This window comes from Triturus cristatus, chromosome 10, assembly GCF_964204655.1.
Source record: "Triturus cristatus chromosome 10, aTriCri1.1, whole genome shotgun sequence".
In the NCBI taxonomy this organism is placed as follows: domain Eukaryota; kingdom Metazoa; phylum Chordata; class Amphibia; order Caudata; family Salamandridae; genus Triturus; species Triturus cristatus.
This window is the reverse complement of record NC_140593.1, coordinates 63,523,694-63,538,812: the sequence shown is the minus strand read 5'-3', so window position 1 is coordinate 63,538,812 and position 15,119 is coordinate 63,523,694. Positions and strand designations below refer to the sequence as shown.

Sequence of the window (15,119 nt, the reverse complement as noted above, 5' to 3'; positions counted from 1 at the left end):
TGGCGTTCTGGTGTTAATAGTGCAGCTCTCCAGGTAACTAGACACTGGCATTCTACTGTTATAAATGCGGCTCCCCAGGTAACTAGACACTGGCGTTTCGATGTTAATAGTGCAGCTCTCTGGGTAGCTAGACACCGGCGTTCTGCTGTTAATAGTGCAGCTCCCGGGGTAGCTAGACACTGGCGTTCTGGTGTTAAAAGTGAAACTCCCCGGGTAACTAGACACAGGCGTTCTGGTGTTAATAGTTCATCTCTCCGGTAGCTAGACACTGGCGTTCTGGTGTTAATAGTGCAGCTCTCCGGTAGCTAGACACTGGCGTTCTGGTGTTAATAGTGCAGCTCTCCGGGTAGCTAGACACTGGCGTTCTGGTGTTAATAGTGAAATTCCCCGGGTAACTAGACACAGGCGTTCTGGTGTTAATAGTGCATCTCTCCGGTAGCTAGACACTGGCGTTCTGGTGTTAATAGTGCATCTCTCCGGTAGCTAGAACACTGGCGTTCTGGTGTTAATAGTGCATCTCTCCCGTAGCTAGACAGTGGTGTTCTGGTGTTAATAGTGCAGCTCTCCGGTAGCTAGACACCGGCGTTCTGGTGTTAATAGTGCATCTCTCCCGTAGCTCGACACTGGCGTCCTGGTGTTAATAGTGCAGCTCTCCGGTAGCTAGACACCGGCATTCTGGTGTTAATAGTGCATCTCTCCGGTAGCTAGACACTGGCGTTCTGGTGTTAATAGTGCATCTCTCCGGTAGCTAGACACTGGCGTTCTGGTGTTAATAGTGCATCTCTCCTGTAGCTAGACACTGGCGTTCTGGTGTTGATAGTACATCTCTCCGGTAGCTAGACACTGGCGTTCTGGTGTTAATAGTGCAGCACTCCGGGTAACTAGACACTGGCGTTCTGCTGTTAATAGTGCAGCTCTCTGGGTAGCTAGACACTGGTGTTCTGGTGTTAATAGTGCAGCTCTCCGGTAGCTAGACACTGGCGTTCTGGTGTTAATAGTGCATCTCTCCGGTAGCTAGACACTGGTGTTCTGGTGTTAATAGTGCAGCTCTCTGGTAGCTAGACAATTGCGTTCTGGTGTTAATAGTGCATCTCGCCGGTAGCTAGACACTGGTGTTCTGGTGTTAATAGTGCAGCTCTCCGGTAGCTAGACACTGGTGTTCTGGTGTTAATAGTGCAGCTCTCTGGTAGCTAGACAATTGCGTTCTGGTGTTAATAGTGCAGCTCTCCGGTAGCTAGACACTGGTGTTCTGGTGTTAATAGTGCAGCTCTCTGGTAGCTAGACAATTGCGTTCTGGTGTTAATAGTGCAGCTCTCTGGGTAGCTAGACACTGGTGTTGATTGTTTTCGGTGCGGGGAATCCCTACATGTGAACACACTGAAATTTACCTCAACATCTAGCCCATGGATAGATGAATAGGAGACAATGTTAAACCACAATTTCATGAGGCATTGGGTCCCAATAGTAAGGCACCTTCCAAAACCTCAAAAATTAAGTTAATTGAGTAAGGGCCTACTCAATAATTGAGTTCTAGATGAGCTGAATAAATGCAAAGGATTTCTTCCAAAAATGTAAAAATGATATGGTGCAGTCATCATAAAATGTTTGCCATGAACACTCTCAGCAAATAGAGCGTCAAAGAGTATACACAATTATTCTAAGTCCCAAACGAGCAGCAAAATCAATAGAGAAATGGACATCATCCCTGGTAGCATTGGAACGTCTTCTGGCTCACCCCCAAAACCAGGGATTTATATAGCACGTCTCCTCATAGAACAGAATAGAAAGTGCAGATTCATCATGGTGTGAGCAAAGGAATCACGTAAATTGACAAATCCGTTTTACAGTTTTTTTAAACGTCATATTACCTTACCACTTAAGCACTATCCCACTACATGAATATTGATTCTGCCCACTCTGTGCTAATGTCAGACGGAAATGGCAGGACAAAGTATTATGAATGAACAGGGCACAGTCCACTAGCGGATGGTCCTTGGAAACATACAGTATTGTCATCATGCTGGAAAGTTTTTGCAGAAAATAATGAACAGTGAAATATGCAGGGAAAATATATCATTGGCTTCCATTTTGAAAAAGATGACAATCTGGCCTAAATTGATGCCTAGTTAGCAATAGCTAAGAAAACACCTTGTAAATGCCGCAGCATCATGTCACTGAATATGTGTATAATCGAGAGTAAATCTACATTCTAAACACTATTGCTAATGCACAAAAATATAAATGCACAAACACTCCAACGTTGTTCAGTGCTGTCTGGGTCTCAATGTGTTGATAGTACAGCACTCAATATGTGTCTAGACAGTGGTGTGGATATTAAAGCACTCTAGGTCTCCGAACAATAGTGGTCGTTGATAGTACATCCCTCTCTGCATGTCAAGGCACTGGTGCTTATAATGCAGCCCAATCTTGCTTTCAGGTATTGATAATACAGGACTCACTGGGTTCATGGACCCTAGTCTAAATTGCATAGCACTTTCTGGGTCTCTAGACACCACTGTCAACATTACACCTCTCTCTGTCTCTGTCTCTGGTGGATTTTGATAGTACCACACTCTCTGGGGTCTCAGGACAGTAACTTTGATGGCGCTTCACTTTGACAGTCTCAATAGGCTGGTGTAGATAATACTTCTCACTCTGACTTTCTGGTGTTGATAGTACAGCACTTGCTAGGTTTCTGGACACAAGTGTTGACCTCATAGCACTCTTTGGGTTTCTACAGAGTAGAATGGTGAGCTGAGGCCAGAGGTCGGTCCTTGTGCAGCACGCTGTGTGTCAACACAAGACCCAGGGTTGGATGCTTATTTGTCTCTTCAGAATCCACGAGGCAGAGGGCTCAATGCTGATTGTGTATTTTAGCAGACTATGCTTATGTCATATTGAGTTGGGTTTGTTTCTCTGTCTTCACTGGGAGGGCATGGTGCCATCAACAGTAAACTCACAGCACGTTTCTAACTCATTTTAGGGATTTCCTGGACCGAAGGCTGAAAAGGTGAGTGCTGAGCTACTGTGCAGTTACCTGTGGTGAGTATGTTTGAGAAATGTTTATAGGAGATAACCAGATTTACATGTTACTATCTAGGGAAAGCCCAATGTCAGGACCCACCTATCACATTTTGAGGAAAGGTCAGTGCCAAGGCTGACCCATCACACTCTTCAGTTAGGTCAGTGCCAGGACTCACCCATCACACTCTTCAGTGAGGTCAGCATCTAGGCTTACCCATCATATTCTGCAGTGATGCTACCACATTCTGCAGTGTGATCACTGCCAGGGTCCGACCTTAACATTCTTCAGTGTGGTCAGCACCATAGTCCACCCCTGATATTCTGCTCAAGAACCCACCCATCACATTCTTCGGTGCGGTCAGCTGCCAGGTCCACACATCACCTTACACAGTGCATTTAGTGCTATTGCTAACTAACACATTTTTCACTCAGGTCAGCACTAGGACCCACCCATCACATTTCTTAGTGAGGTCAATGGGTGAGGCCCCACCCCTTGCATTCTGCAGTGAGGTCAACACCTGAGTGCACCCACCATTTTCTGCACCGTGATAACCTCTAGGGCCTCTATATCTCATCCTACAGTGATGTCAGTGCCAATGCCCACCATCACATTCTGCATTGAGGTCAGCAAAAGTTTCCACCCAGCACATGCTTCAGTGAATATATAAATATATATATATATATATATCCCTGTTGGCAACAAAGTCTCAGTAAATGGCTTGACCCTCATCAGAGTCCAGGTCTGACTACTCTCAGACCTACTCACCAACCAGGGTCTCTAAACATAAACCTCTGCCGAAATGTGCTCCTCCTTGTACATTTTCTCCTGAGACTCCATCCTCAATTACTCAGGTACAGACAATGTCTCCACAAAGATCTAAGAGCCCGCAGCGACAAAGATCCCCGTCCAGGACCCCACGGAGGCAGAGATCAAGGTCTAGAGCATCAAACACAAAAGTACACCGTCCAGATCTGGACGACCTCACTGATCTAGATCTTCCCCAGACAGGTACAGAACTCCTTCCTCATCCACCACCTCTCACTCATTGGTGAGAGATTACTCACCAACATTATCGGGATCACCCCAGGCGAGTTTCTCTGAGGGATGGTTGTTTTCATCACTTTCAATGATATACTCATCAAAGGGGCAGCGAAGCTGAATATTGACATTCTGGCACCTATCACTTCATCATCAGTCATATTCGAGACTCTCTATCACAGAGCGGCATCCACACCTCTGCAACCTCTGGTTCTAGGTCTATTGGAGACTGAGATGCTAACTTTTCAGACTCCAGCATCTCTAAGGGGTGAACCATCACGTATCCTTAAACAATACAAAGCTCCCAACCAAAACCCGCTTCTTCTGAGATCTGATCCCCCTCCAGATACTACTGCCGCAAGAAAAACGCATCCTATAGCATCATCGACAGTGCCCCCAGATAAGGACAGCAAACAAATAGGCTCTTTAGATAAAAAGATGTGCAGTATGTCTGCATCGATTATGAAGGTTGCCTGTGCCTCTGCATATTAGGGAGCTACGACAGATCACTCTAGGACTTGCCGTCCAGATTTACAGAAAAGTTGCCAAAAGGGAACAGGCAAGCTTTTCAGAAGTTTCTTCAAGAGGCGACCTGATTGCAAACCAGGTCATCAGTGCAGCTGCTGATGCTTCTGACTGCATCTCACAGATATTCCCATTGGATTTGTTAAAGACGCTCCTCCTGGCTTCGCCTTACAGGCCTGCAACCCGAGGCCCAACACAGAATACTAACGCTACCATTCACAGAAAAATTCTCTGCTCGGAGCACACGTGGATGATGAGATGGCAAAATGAAGTCAGAACTAGATACACTCAAGGCAGTGGGCCTCGAGAAGAGTAAAGAATTCCACTGCCGGTTCCGGCCCTATGATCAGCGATCTTACCAACAGAGGGTTCAAACCCCTCACTGGGTACTGCAACAACAACACCAAGGCTGGTCACACTACCGTACCCGCCAACCAGATCGAGGAAGAGGAGCTCCTCGTCCACCAGCCTCCTATTCCTAGACACAAGCAATGAGTGGTCGCTTCCCCCTTCTCTGTTCCCCGACCCGATCGGGGAAGTATTGTCAAACACCTGGATTAGCGCAAGATAACAAGTGAAAGTGGGTCTTGAATATTGTTCAAAATGGTTACTCACTTCAAGTCCGCTCCTGCTATCCCACTGAGGAAAACAATCTGTCATCGACAAGCCTCATTGTAAAATGAAGTTATCATGCTGCTCCAAATGGAAGCCATAAAGTTCCCATTCTTTCCAAAGGGACTGGGAATATCTCCCAGTTCTTCCTGGTCCAGAAAAGTGGCCCAATCAAAAGCACAGGCCCATTCTGGACCTAAGACTCTTGAACAAGTACATCTTCAAGGAGAAGTTCAGGAAGCTTGCCCATCCCTAGATCTACCCCCAACTTGATCAGGGGGAGTGGATGTGCGCCATTGATCTTCAGGATGCCAACTTTCACATTTCGATCGCCAGAAAACATTGGACCTTCCTGCACTTCAGAGTGGTATCCAAACACTATCAGTACAAGGTATTGACCTTCGGGCTCAAATCAGCACCTCGCATGTTCTCACAATGCATGGTAGTAGTCGCATCATACCTGCGGAGGAAGAAAATATTTGTCTACCCATACTTAGTGGACTGGCTGATCAAATGTTACTCCGCATCGCTAACGCAGGAACATTTTTAGATCTGCCTCGAAACCCTACAAGACCTGGGCTTAAAAGTCAACTTCAAAATGTCTATGAGTACTGACTCAAAAAATATACGACCTGGAAACGTCGCTAGATACAAAAGACGCAAGAGTGTATCCTTCGAAGGAGAGATTATCTTCAGTCAGTATGAAATGTTCCACTCTCCTCCACACTCCTCATCCATCGGGCAGACAAGTGGCGTCTGCATGGGTCAATGGCATCTTGCATCTTCATTTTCCCCAATGCTAGGTTAAACATGAGGCTTCTACAGCAAACTCTGGAAGCTCAGTAGTCTCCGTTTTCAGACCTCTGGGAGGACAAAGTGGCTCTCTCACAAGATGTTAGACAGTCGCTCACGTGGCGAATGCAGATTCGGCAGCTAATGGTAGGGGTTCCCTTTCACCAGGAACTTTCCTCACAGACTCTTACCACAAATGCTTCCCTCCAGGTTTGAGAGGTCACATGGGCTCTCTACAAACTCAAGGCCTTTGGTCGGACAATGAGTAGCTGTACCTCATTTACATGCTGGAGCTGAGGACAGTCCACCTCTCGCAAGTTTTTTTTATCCATCCATGAAGAGAAGCTTTCTTCTGATACAAACATACAACTTGACTACAATGCCTTAATTGAACAAACAAGGAGGACCTTGGTCCTGTCCTCTATCTCTCAAAGCACACTGCATCTGGACTTGACAATCCCTGCCATCCACCTGCCAGGAACACTAAACACCCAGGCAGACTTTATCGGTCGCAACTTCGCCGAAGCTCACAACTGGTTTCTAAACAAATTGTCGCACAAGACATCTTTCAGGAATGGGGGCAACCACAAATCAACTTGCTTGCAGATGAAAATAACAAAAAATGACAAGACTACACATCAAGGTTCTCCCAACAAGGATCGAAGGGGAATTCCCTTTTGATAAACTGGTCAAGGAGATTTCGCTACACATTTCCCCCAATTCCATTGATTCCTAAGGGGATCAACAAGCTCTACAGGTCCAAGACCAGAATAATTCTTATAGCACCAAAATGGCCTTGCCAGTGGTGCTTCCCAGACCTGCTACACTTATTGGAAAGACCACACAAGAGGTTGCCATAAAGACAGGATCTCCTTTGCAAGTTCTTAGGACAGATTTTCCAGCCCAACATTCCCTCGCTGAGCTTGACAGCATGACTCCTAAATTCCTCCAGTATGGCCACTTAGGTCTTTCACAGGACTGTATGGACATTGATAGAGTTCAAGAGGCCCTTGACCAGAAAGTCATATGCATTCAAGTGGAAAGGGTTCTATTTGTGGTGTGCCCAGAATGGTCATCATCCGATTTTGGGCCAAGAAAGTTTAATCTTACCTTATCATCTACATTTAGCGAGGTCTGGCCTCCAGTTTTCAGTTATAAATGTACACCTTGCAGCCATTACTGCCTACAGAAAGTCTCCCACGTAGGTTTCCTTCTTTCAAATGCCTGTGGTCAAAGATTTCTTGGAAAGCTTAAAGTAGGTATACCCTCCCTGCTAAGATCACCTCCCCCTCCGTGGGAACTCAATGTGGTGCTCTCAAAATTGATGAGCTCCCCCATGCGAACTGATACACACTGCTTCCTTACATCACCTTACTTGGAAACAGCTTTTCTGTTTGCTATTACTTCAGCAGATATAGTCAGTGAATTCCAGGCACTGTGCTAAAGAACCCTATGTGGTATTTCATTCAAACAAGGATGTTATGAGAACACATCCAAGTTTTCTTCCCAAGGTGATTTCTGACTTCAACATAAATCAGACCTCTCTCTTTCAACATTTTTCCCTAACCCTTCCACATCAGTGGCGAGGGCTTTGCACTCATTAGATCGTAAGCGAGTCCTTAAGTTCTATTTTGGACAAAACAAAAGATATCAGACAATTTGACCGTCTGTTTATCGACGATGGTCCAATGAGAACTGGTATAACTTCTTCCGAGCAAACCATCGCTAGGTGGATAGACTCTCGTATAGTGCTTTCCTACCAGTTAGCCAATAAGCGCCTAACTTCTAAACCCACAGCTCACTCTACAAGGGGTAAAAAATCTTGGAGTTCTCTTCGACACCAAACTGTCCTTTGAAACCCAGATTAATTATACCACGTCGGCTTGCTTTTTCATTCTTAAAATTCTGAAAAAGGTACTTCCATTCATCCCACTTGTGCTAAGAAAAACAGTAGTCACAGCTCTTATTGCCTCCAGGCTGGACTATTGCAACACCCTTCTTACTAGTGCAAGCAAGCGTAACATACATAATTTCCAGATGGCTCCGAATGCTGCAGCTAGAGTCCTGTTGGGCTCACCCGTTTTGACTCGTCCTCCAAGGCTCTCGCAGAGTTACACACGCTGCCCATCAGCAAACACATTCATTTCAAAGCATTGTGCATTGCGTTTAAGGCTACACATTGGCCTTGGTCCTTGGCAACTGTCGCAACTTTTCAATCCTTACATTCCGGTCAGATACCTTAGATCATCAGACAGCGACAACCTGATCATCTCCAAGGTACAGGAAGTTAAATGGGGAGGAAAAAGCTTTGCATGCACCACCACCAAACTTTGGAACTCCCTGCCTAGTTTTATCAAAAAAGAATCCAATTTGCTTAATTTCAGAAAGCACCTAAAAACCAGGCTCTGCTAACGTTTTCCATCTTCACCTTTGCTTGCCTACCCTTGTTAAGCGCCTAGACACCTCCAGGTACATGTAGCGCTATATAAATTCTTCATTTCATTTCATAAGGTGGCTACTGCTGCTCTGCTCAGAAATGCACCCATCATGGAAATTTACAAGGGGCAACATGGATATCGGTACTTACTTTTGCTAAACATTATTGTCTTGACTCAGACACGCAGTCAGATGCTCACGTAGGGCAGGCTTCTTTGAGAAAACTCTATGGATGATTCATTTTCAGCTGCTATTAAATGATTTTATTTGTCCGCTGGAGTGTGGAATGGGCTAGCTACTCTATTCAGTGCTTATGACTATGGAAAAGAAGGACAAATTGCTTAACTGTAATCCTAGTTCTCTTCCGGGGAATACTCATCAAACTCATAAGCAACCCTCCCTCCTCCTCGGACGAATACTTAAAGTAACAGCAGTTAATATTCTGAATGTTCATGTCACCGTGAATAAAGATCTGACCTAACTGTCACCTGTGGGGCATGATGGGATGCAGGTGGTCCTGTGAAGTTTTAAAGGCACGGTGCCAGTATTCTCTGTTATGTTTCCAATGCAGCCTATTGGTTAACAATGACTTCCATTCCATTGTTTGTTCCTTTCAATATAGGCTATGTTCTTACACTTTAAAGTCTTATTTTCTGTATTACAGAAATGTTGAGTGGTTGTGGGGCTTTTTAAATGAAAAACCCAATGTAATTTGGGCATTGTTTTGCCTTATCTGTCCTTATGACTTTGATGAGTATTCCCCTGGAAGAGAACTATGATTACAGGAAAGCAATTTATCCTTCTCCAACCTTGGATCTTTTATATATTCACATGCTTGAATCATTCCCCGTCATCAGGCTTGAAATCCCCGTCACATTAAAATTGCAGTATACAGTGTAAAATTACCATAGGCCTGAAATAACATTGTACATTTAGTAGCACATCCACCTCATTTAAAAGCACCCAAACTTTTGCCAATGAGGTGGAGGCTTAAGCACACCTATTTCTTCTAGAGCCTACTATAGCTCATATTTCTATCTCACGACCTGTGTGAGTGAGTCCCCTTTCAATGAACATAAGATCTGATAATTCTCTCTTTGGGAATATCCATGGATAATCATAAGTAATGAATAGTCCCACCCACGTGCGGGGATTCTGGAGCAGTTCTTTCAGAGTCACATTTTCTTTTCCTTACTTTGGAAAGGCCAGGAATTACATATGACACAAATGTAAAATGTTGCAGTCTTACAAACAGACTATATTGCCAATTATATTGGATTACTTTGAAATTTGGAAGAAAAAAGACATAACTCTTTCAAAGTCACTAGATATAATTGAAAAGTTACTTTAAAAAAAAAAAAAACTTCCTTCACAAACTCTTTTTATTTGTTTTTAAAGTGAGAAATCGAGAAATACCAAATAAATGGCAATGTAGCTGTATGGGCTGCAGCATTTAAAACAATAAGAGTAGGACGCTGTGTCATTAAGGGCCCCTTGACCTCCAGTGTCCCATCATGCCCTGCAGTTGGCAGTTTACTCAGCTCTTTTTTCTGGCTCCTGCTGACAGGATCCTAGAGTAGAGAGCAGCTTTTTTTAAGGTTTTTTCTTCAGAGAGTTCTCACTTTTCTCTCAAAATGATTTACACGACATCCTTTAGGGCATAAAGTATTTTCTGATAATTTCCTGACAGGAAATATATAAATCTTTTCGCAAAATGCCACCTCTTTTTGCGGAATGCCCAGAATGTAACAGGAAAATGACAAAAACAGAGCCACACAGGATTTGTATCTTCTGTTTGCCAGACTGTTATGATCCCAAGACGTGTCTGCACTTCAAGACCCTCCCCAGGGAGAGAGAGAAGATTTTCCTCCATGGCCCAGTACAGCACCTCAGAAGACAAGATTCCCTGGCTGAGGAGACTTCTGAAGAAGGAAGAGATGTTGTTTCCTTCACCTGTGCCCTAGGTCACGCTATGAGGACTCCCGCAGAGGGAGATCCAAAAGGAGAAGTACTGTTGAAAAACTATTCTCCTGTTCGACGTTGAGCACATCGACATTGAGAAGAGGTATAGTACCTACGTGCTCACTGCCAAGAGCTGGTTCGACGTTGATAAATTACACAACATCGAAGAGGAGAACACCATTGACGTCGAGAGGTCCCTCAATGGCAAAACACCATCCGACTTTGAGACACGGTTCAGTGTCGAGACATCATACAACTCCTGTGACCAAGACAGCGGAGTGGCTTTCTTCGATCAAAGTGCATAGACTTCCATCAGAGTCTGCCTCAGAATACTCACAAGCCTTTTCTCCATCCAGGCCGACTTCTCAATTCACCATTCCAGATTCACCAACACTTCTTCAGGCTCCTATGGAATCCACTCCTCCTCCACCTTCGTCTCCTTTGCCCTCTCCTTCTCCGCCTCCTCCTCCATACCCAGTGATTACATCTGTACTTCTGTTGCCAGATCCGCCAGACATTCCTTCTCTACCACCACAGTCCCATGTACCAGTGACACCTACACTAAAACACCCTGGATGTTGATCCTGTCACACCAAACCCCACAGCAATAGGTCTAGGTCAAAATAGAGATCCCACCACCATCGTCACTCAAGATCTCCCAGACCTTCACGCTCAAGGCAGAGAAGATAGTCTTCATTCAGTTCAAAACTCTCACTATCTCAAAATACCATTTCCTCTTCAGGGCCATACTCACCAACTTTAAGAGATTAACCTCCAGCGGAAATATCTCCTGTGGATGATCCAAACACCCTCCAGGAGGTTCTTATTAGAGTTGCTAAAAAAGTTAATATTGGCTTACCGACTCCCACAACATTCACGTTGTTAATTTTTTAAACACTCCATCAAACAAAGTAAAAAATCGGATTCTGTTGGCCGAAAAGCCTGCAGGACCTTTGCTGTTTCTGTGTAAGCTGCTAGCACAACTGCTCTCCTACGGTGTTATGATAGGACTTTATTGGGATTCTATTCAACTATTCCTGGAAGATCCAGAGATAAACATCAGGATTTCCAAGAAATTTTCAGTGAAGGCATGATGGTGTCGAATCAGGTCATCTGTTCAGGTCATCTGTTCTGCAACTGATTCCTCCACACTAGCATTGCAAGACTGCTATCATGGTCTAGCACTTCAACATTTTTCTTGGCTCGGACTGACAGGCTTGACCCTGGAGCCCAGCACCGAACTATGAACCTGCCACTTTCAAGAAACACCTTAATTTGTTCTTATGCTGACAATGAGATGTCTCGTATGAAATCAGTTTGACATTCTGAAAGTTGTTGGATTTGAGAAAAGGTGTGAATATAGGAGACATTACTACAAGTCCTATGACTGCCGATACTTCCACCAGAGGGTTCAGACCCCTCATTGACTTCAAGGGCAACAACACCAATCTTAACAGCCACAGAGACATCAGCAACAATGCCATCAGTCAAGGAGCAGTAAGCCACTAAACCAAGTGGTGGCAAACAATGAGACTTATCCTCCCCCTTCTATATTAGCAACTCTGGTAGGAGAAGCGTAACATCATATCTACAAGAGTGGCAAAAAATAACCAAGGACAAATGGGTTCTGAATATTGTAGAACAAGGGTACTGTCTCAGATTCAAGTGTCCTCCATCATCCATTCCACCGAAGAAACCCTCCCTCTTCCACCGGGAAAAACTGCAACAAGGAGCCTCCATCCTCTTGCTGAAATATGTGGTGGAAAAGGTCCTGTCTCACCTGAAAGAAATGGGAATTTATTCGCATTACTTTCTGGTGAACAAGAAAGGACTGAAAAACAAGTACAGGCCCATTTTAGTCCTCAAGAAGACGAACAAGTGGGTTTGTAAAGAAACATTCAGAATGTTGTGTCAGAAGTCGCGCTTCCTGTACCCTTTTTGTCTACAACTCCCAGTAAAACTGCAAATCCCATAATGCCTTGCTAGAGAGAGTGCATTGTATGCCTTCCCATGCTACATTGCGATAGGTCAGCTGACTGCCATCAGCATATAGGCTGCCTGTTCCCGTTCACAAGGGCTTGGCCTTGCTTCCTGCATGAGGACCACGCCCCCTTTTCCTGTTGGACCCTTCCCGTAATGGCTACACACCATTCTCCTATGTGACCTGATTTCAAGGAAACTTCCAAGTGAATTCGAAGACTACAACGTGTGTTTGAGCGCCTGGTGTAACCGGAGCTCCTCTGAACCTGTATCTGGCCTCACGCGCTGGAAACGCGATCCTACATTGTTTTTTGCCGTCAGCGCGAAGAAGCGCTTTTGAATCACGTCTTGTTACATTGTATCCTGCCTTGTTTCGTCGGCGCTGGAAATGAGCTCAGCGACCTGCCTCTGACTGCCGGACCCGGTAAGCGCTTTGGAAAACTTTATTGAACGCGAACTTTGTGAGGCGTTAATCCAGTTTAAAGTGACTCGTGCTGCTGCAAACAAGTTATTCATCAATTACTTTGCCCCTGTATCTTCACAGCGCATTTATCCCCGGAGTTGTGGACACGAAGCTCCGTCATGACAGATTTGTTTCTTTTTGTTTATTCAAACACTATCAGTGCACAGCATAGCATCGACCAGGAGAACTAAGTAAAGACTATATATTTTGTTGAGGAACATTGTTCTCAGCGTATTGTAGACGCTATACTGCTTCCTTCATTGAGTGGGAGAGATACTTCCATAGGAACTCATTTTGTTTTTTGCCTACCCTCCTCGCACTGGATTCAGAGAGGTGCAGATTCCTTACTTTTGATTTATCTCTCAGTTCTTTTCATTTGAAGAGGCCTTCAGTCTGCTGGCTACAAGTCTTGGTTGTGTAAGTATGAGAAGGCATAGAATGTAAGCACACAGTGGGGTTATTAACAAAGGGACAGGACTTCTGAATTCTTGTTTGTTTTCTGTCTCCCTGTAGGAACCCTGACGCCCTGTGCCTGACATCTGGGTAGAAGACCTGGTGGTCCTTTAAGGTCTCTTCGCTTTCTAAGGGGCTACGTCTTCCTGTAGTGTGTTATATACCTATAGAGGAGTGGACCCTGTGAGAGCGAAAAGATAATATCTTCGCTCCCGTGGATATTGCACTCTCTGTTGTTGGTACCAGGACCGGACATGTTGGCTCTTCATCCAATCTACCCTCAACTCCATTAGGGGGGATCTGCTATGTTCAATAGATCTACAAGATGCCTATTTTCACATCCGGAAAGCCAAGAAACTGAAAATTCCGAGGCCACTGTAAGAAGGGACCATTACCAATACAAGGTCCTTCCATTCAATCTCAAATCTGCACTACAGACTTTCTCCAAATGCATGGCTGGTATAGCAGCTCACCTCTGAAAAATGAAAATGTATGTCTATCAATACCTAAATGATTGGCTCATCAAGGCATCTTTGTATCAACAAACAAGTCAACATTATCATCTAGCTGTCATCACTCTCAATCATCTGGGTCTGCATGTGAATCACAACAAATCTATCTTGACCCCATTTCAATCCATACAGTACCTGGGTGGAGTCCTTGATACAGTACACACAAAGTGTTTCCTTCGGAGGAGAGACGGTCATGTATCCTTCAGAAAATTCACAGTCTGAAGATAATAGCCCATCCAACATCAAGACAAGACACCTCTCTCTCCGGGGATCAATGGCATCATGCATTTTTATGGTCCTGAATGCACATCTTTACATGTGGCCTCTAGCACAGTGCCCAGAAGATCAATGGGATCAGCTCTCAGGAAGATGGGAGGAGAGAGTAATCACTCAGCTGGTGGTGCCTATCAGAAAGTCTACTCAATGGAATGATCTCCCATCAAGACATCATGACCCAAACAATAGTGACTGATGCCTCGCTTACAGGTTGGGGTGCGCATATAGACCATCTACAAATTATAGGCATGTGATCTCAGATGGAACAGTCTTACCACATCAACTTTCTGGAGCTCAGGGCAGTACATCTAGCCCTGAAAGCTTTTCTCCCATCTTTTAGGGTGAATTGTCTCCTTGTTCAGATGGACAATACTTCAATACATTATCTGAACAAGCAGAGAGAAACAAGATCCACACCTCTGTCCCTGGAAGCACGAACAATCTGGAAATGACTAATATTCAGGAATCTCAGGATTATAGTGGTCCATCTACCAGGAGTCCAGAATGCTCCAGCAGAAACTCAGCAGAACCATTCAAGAAAATCACCAGTGGGTATGAAATGACTCTGTTCTTCATGACATCTTTTGCAACTGGGGTTTCCCTCAAATAGATCTTTTTGCAGACGGATAAAAAAGAAACGGCCAAGTTTCGCCTCGAGAATTTACGAACCAGGTACACTGAGGAATGACCTATGGAATGACTGGTCAAGCAAATTTCATTATGCCTTTCCTCCAATTCCCCTACTGGCAACAGTGATCATCAAGCTGTCGCACTTGAAAGCCAGAATGGATCTCCTTGCTCCGGAGTGGTGGGTCATGGATCTCCTACACCTCTTAGAGTGTCTACATAGGAGGCCGCTGTACTGACTGGACCTTCTTCAGAAGTATGGGGGCTAGATTCAACACCCACCTCAAGTCCCTAGATATTCTGTGGGAGAGAGATGTTCTTGTCAGTGTAGTGATCCAGATGTGGTTCAAGAGCCTGTGGCCTTTTTGGCTATGTCGCTGCAGATGATGGAGACTTTTAATTAGTTAGTATCACAAAA

The 15,119-nt window shown here is 44.7% G+C and overlaps 1 protein-coding gene across 1 annotated transcript in view; it reads left to right on the top strand.

Annotated features, from left to right (window-relative positions):
• Positions 1-15,119, top strand: part of COLQ (collagen like tail subunit of asymmetric acetylcholinesterase) — a 778,371-nt gene that overhangs the window by 355,172 nt on the left and 408,080 nt on the right. The window contains exon 8 of the mRNA XM_085630419.1: positions 2,984-3,010. Within this exon, the coding sequence (XP_085486545.1) occupies positions 2,984-3,010 (27 nt within the window). The remainder of the gene's footprint in view (positions 1-2,983; positions 3,011-15,119) is intronic.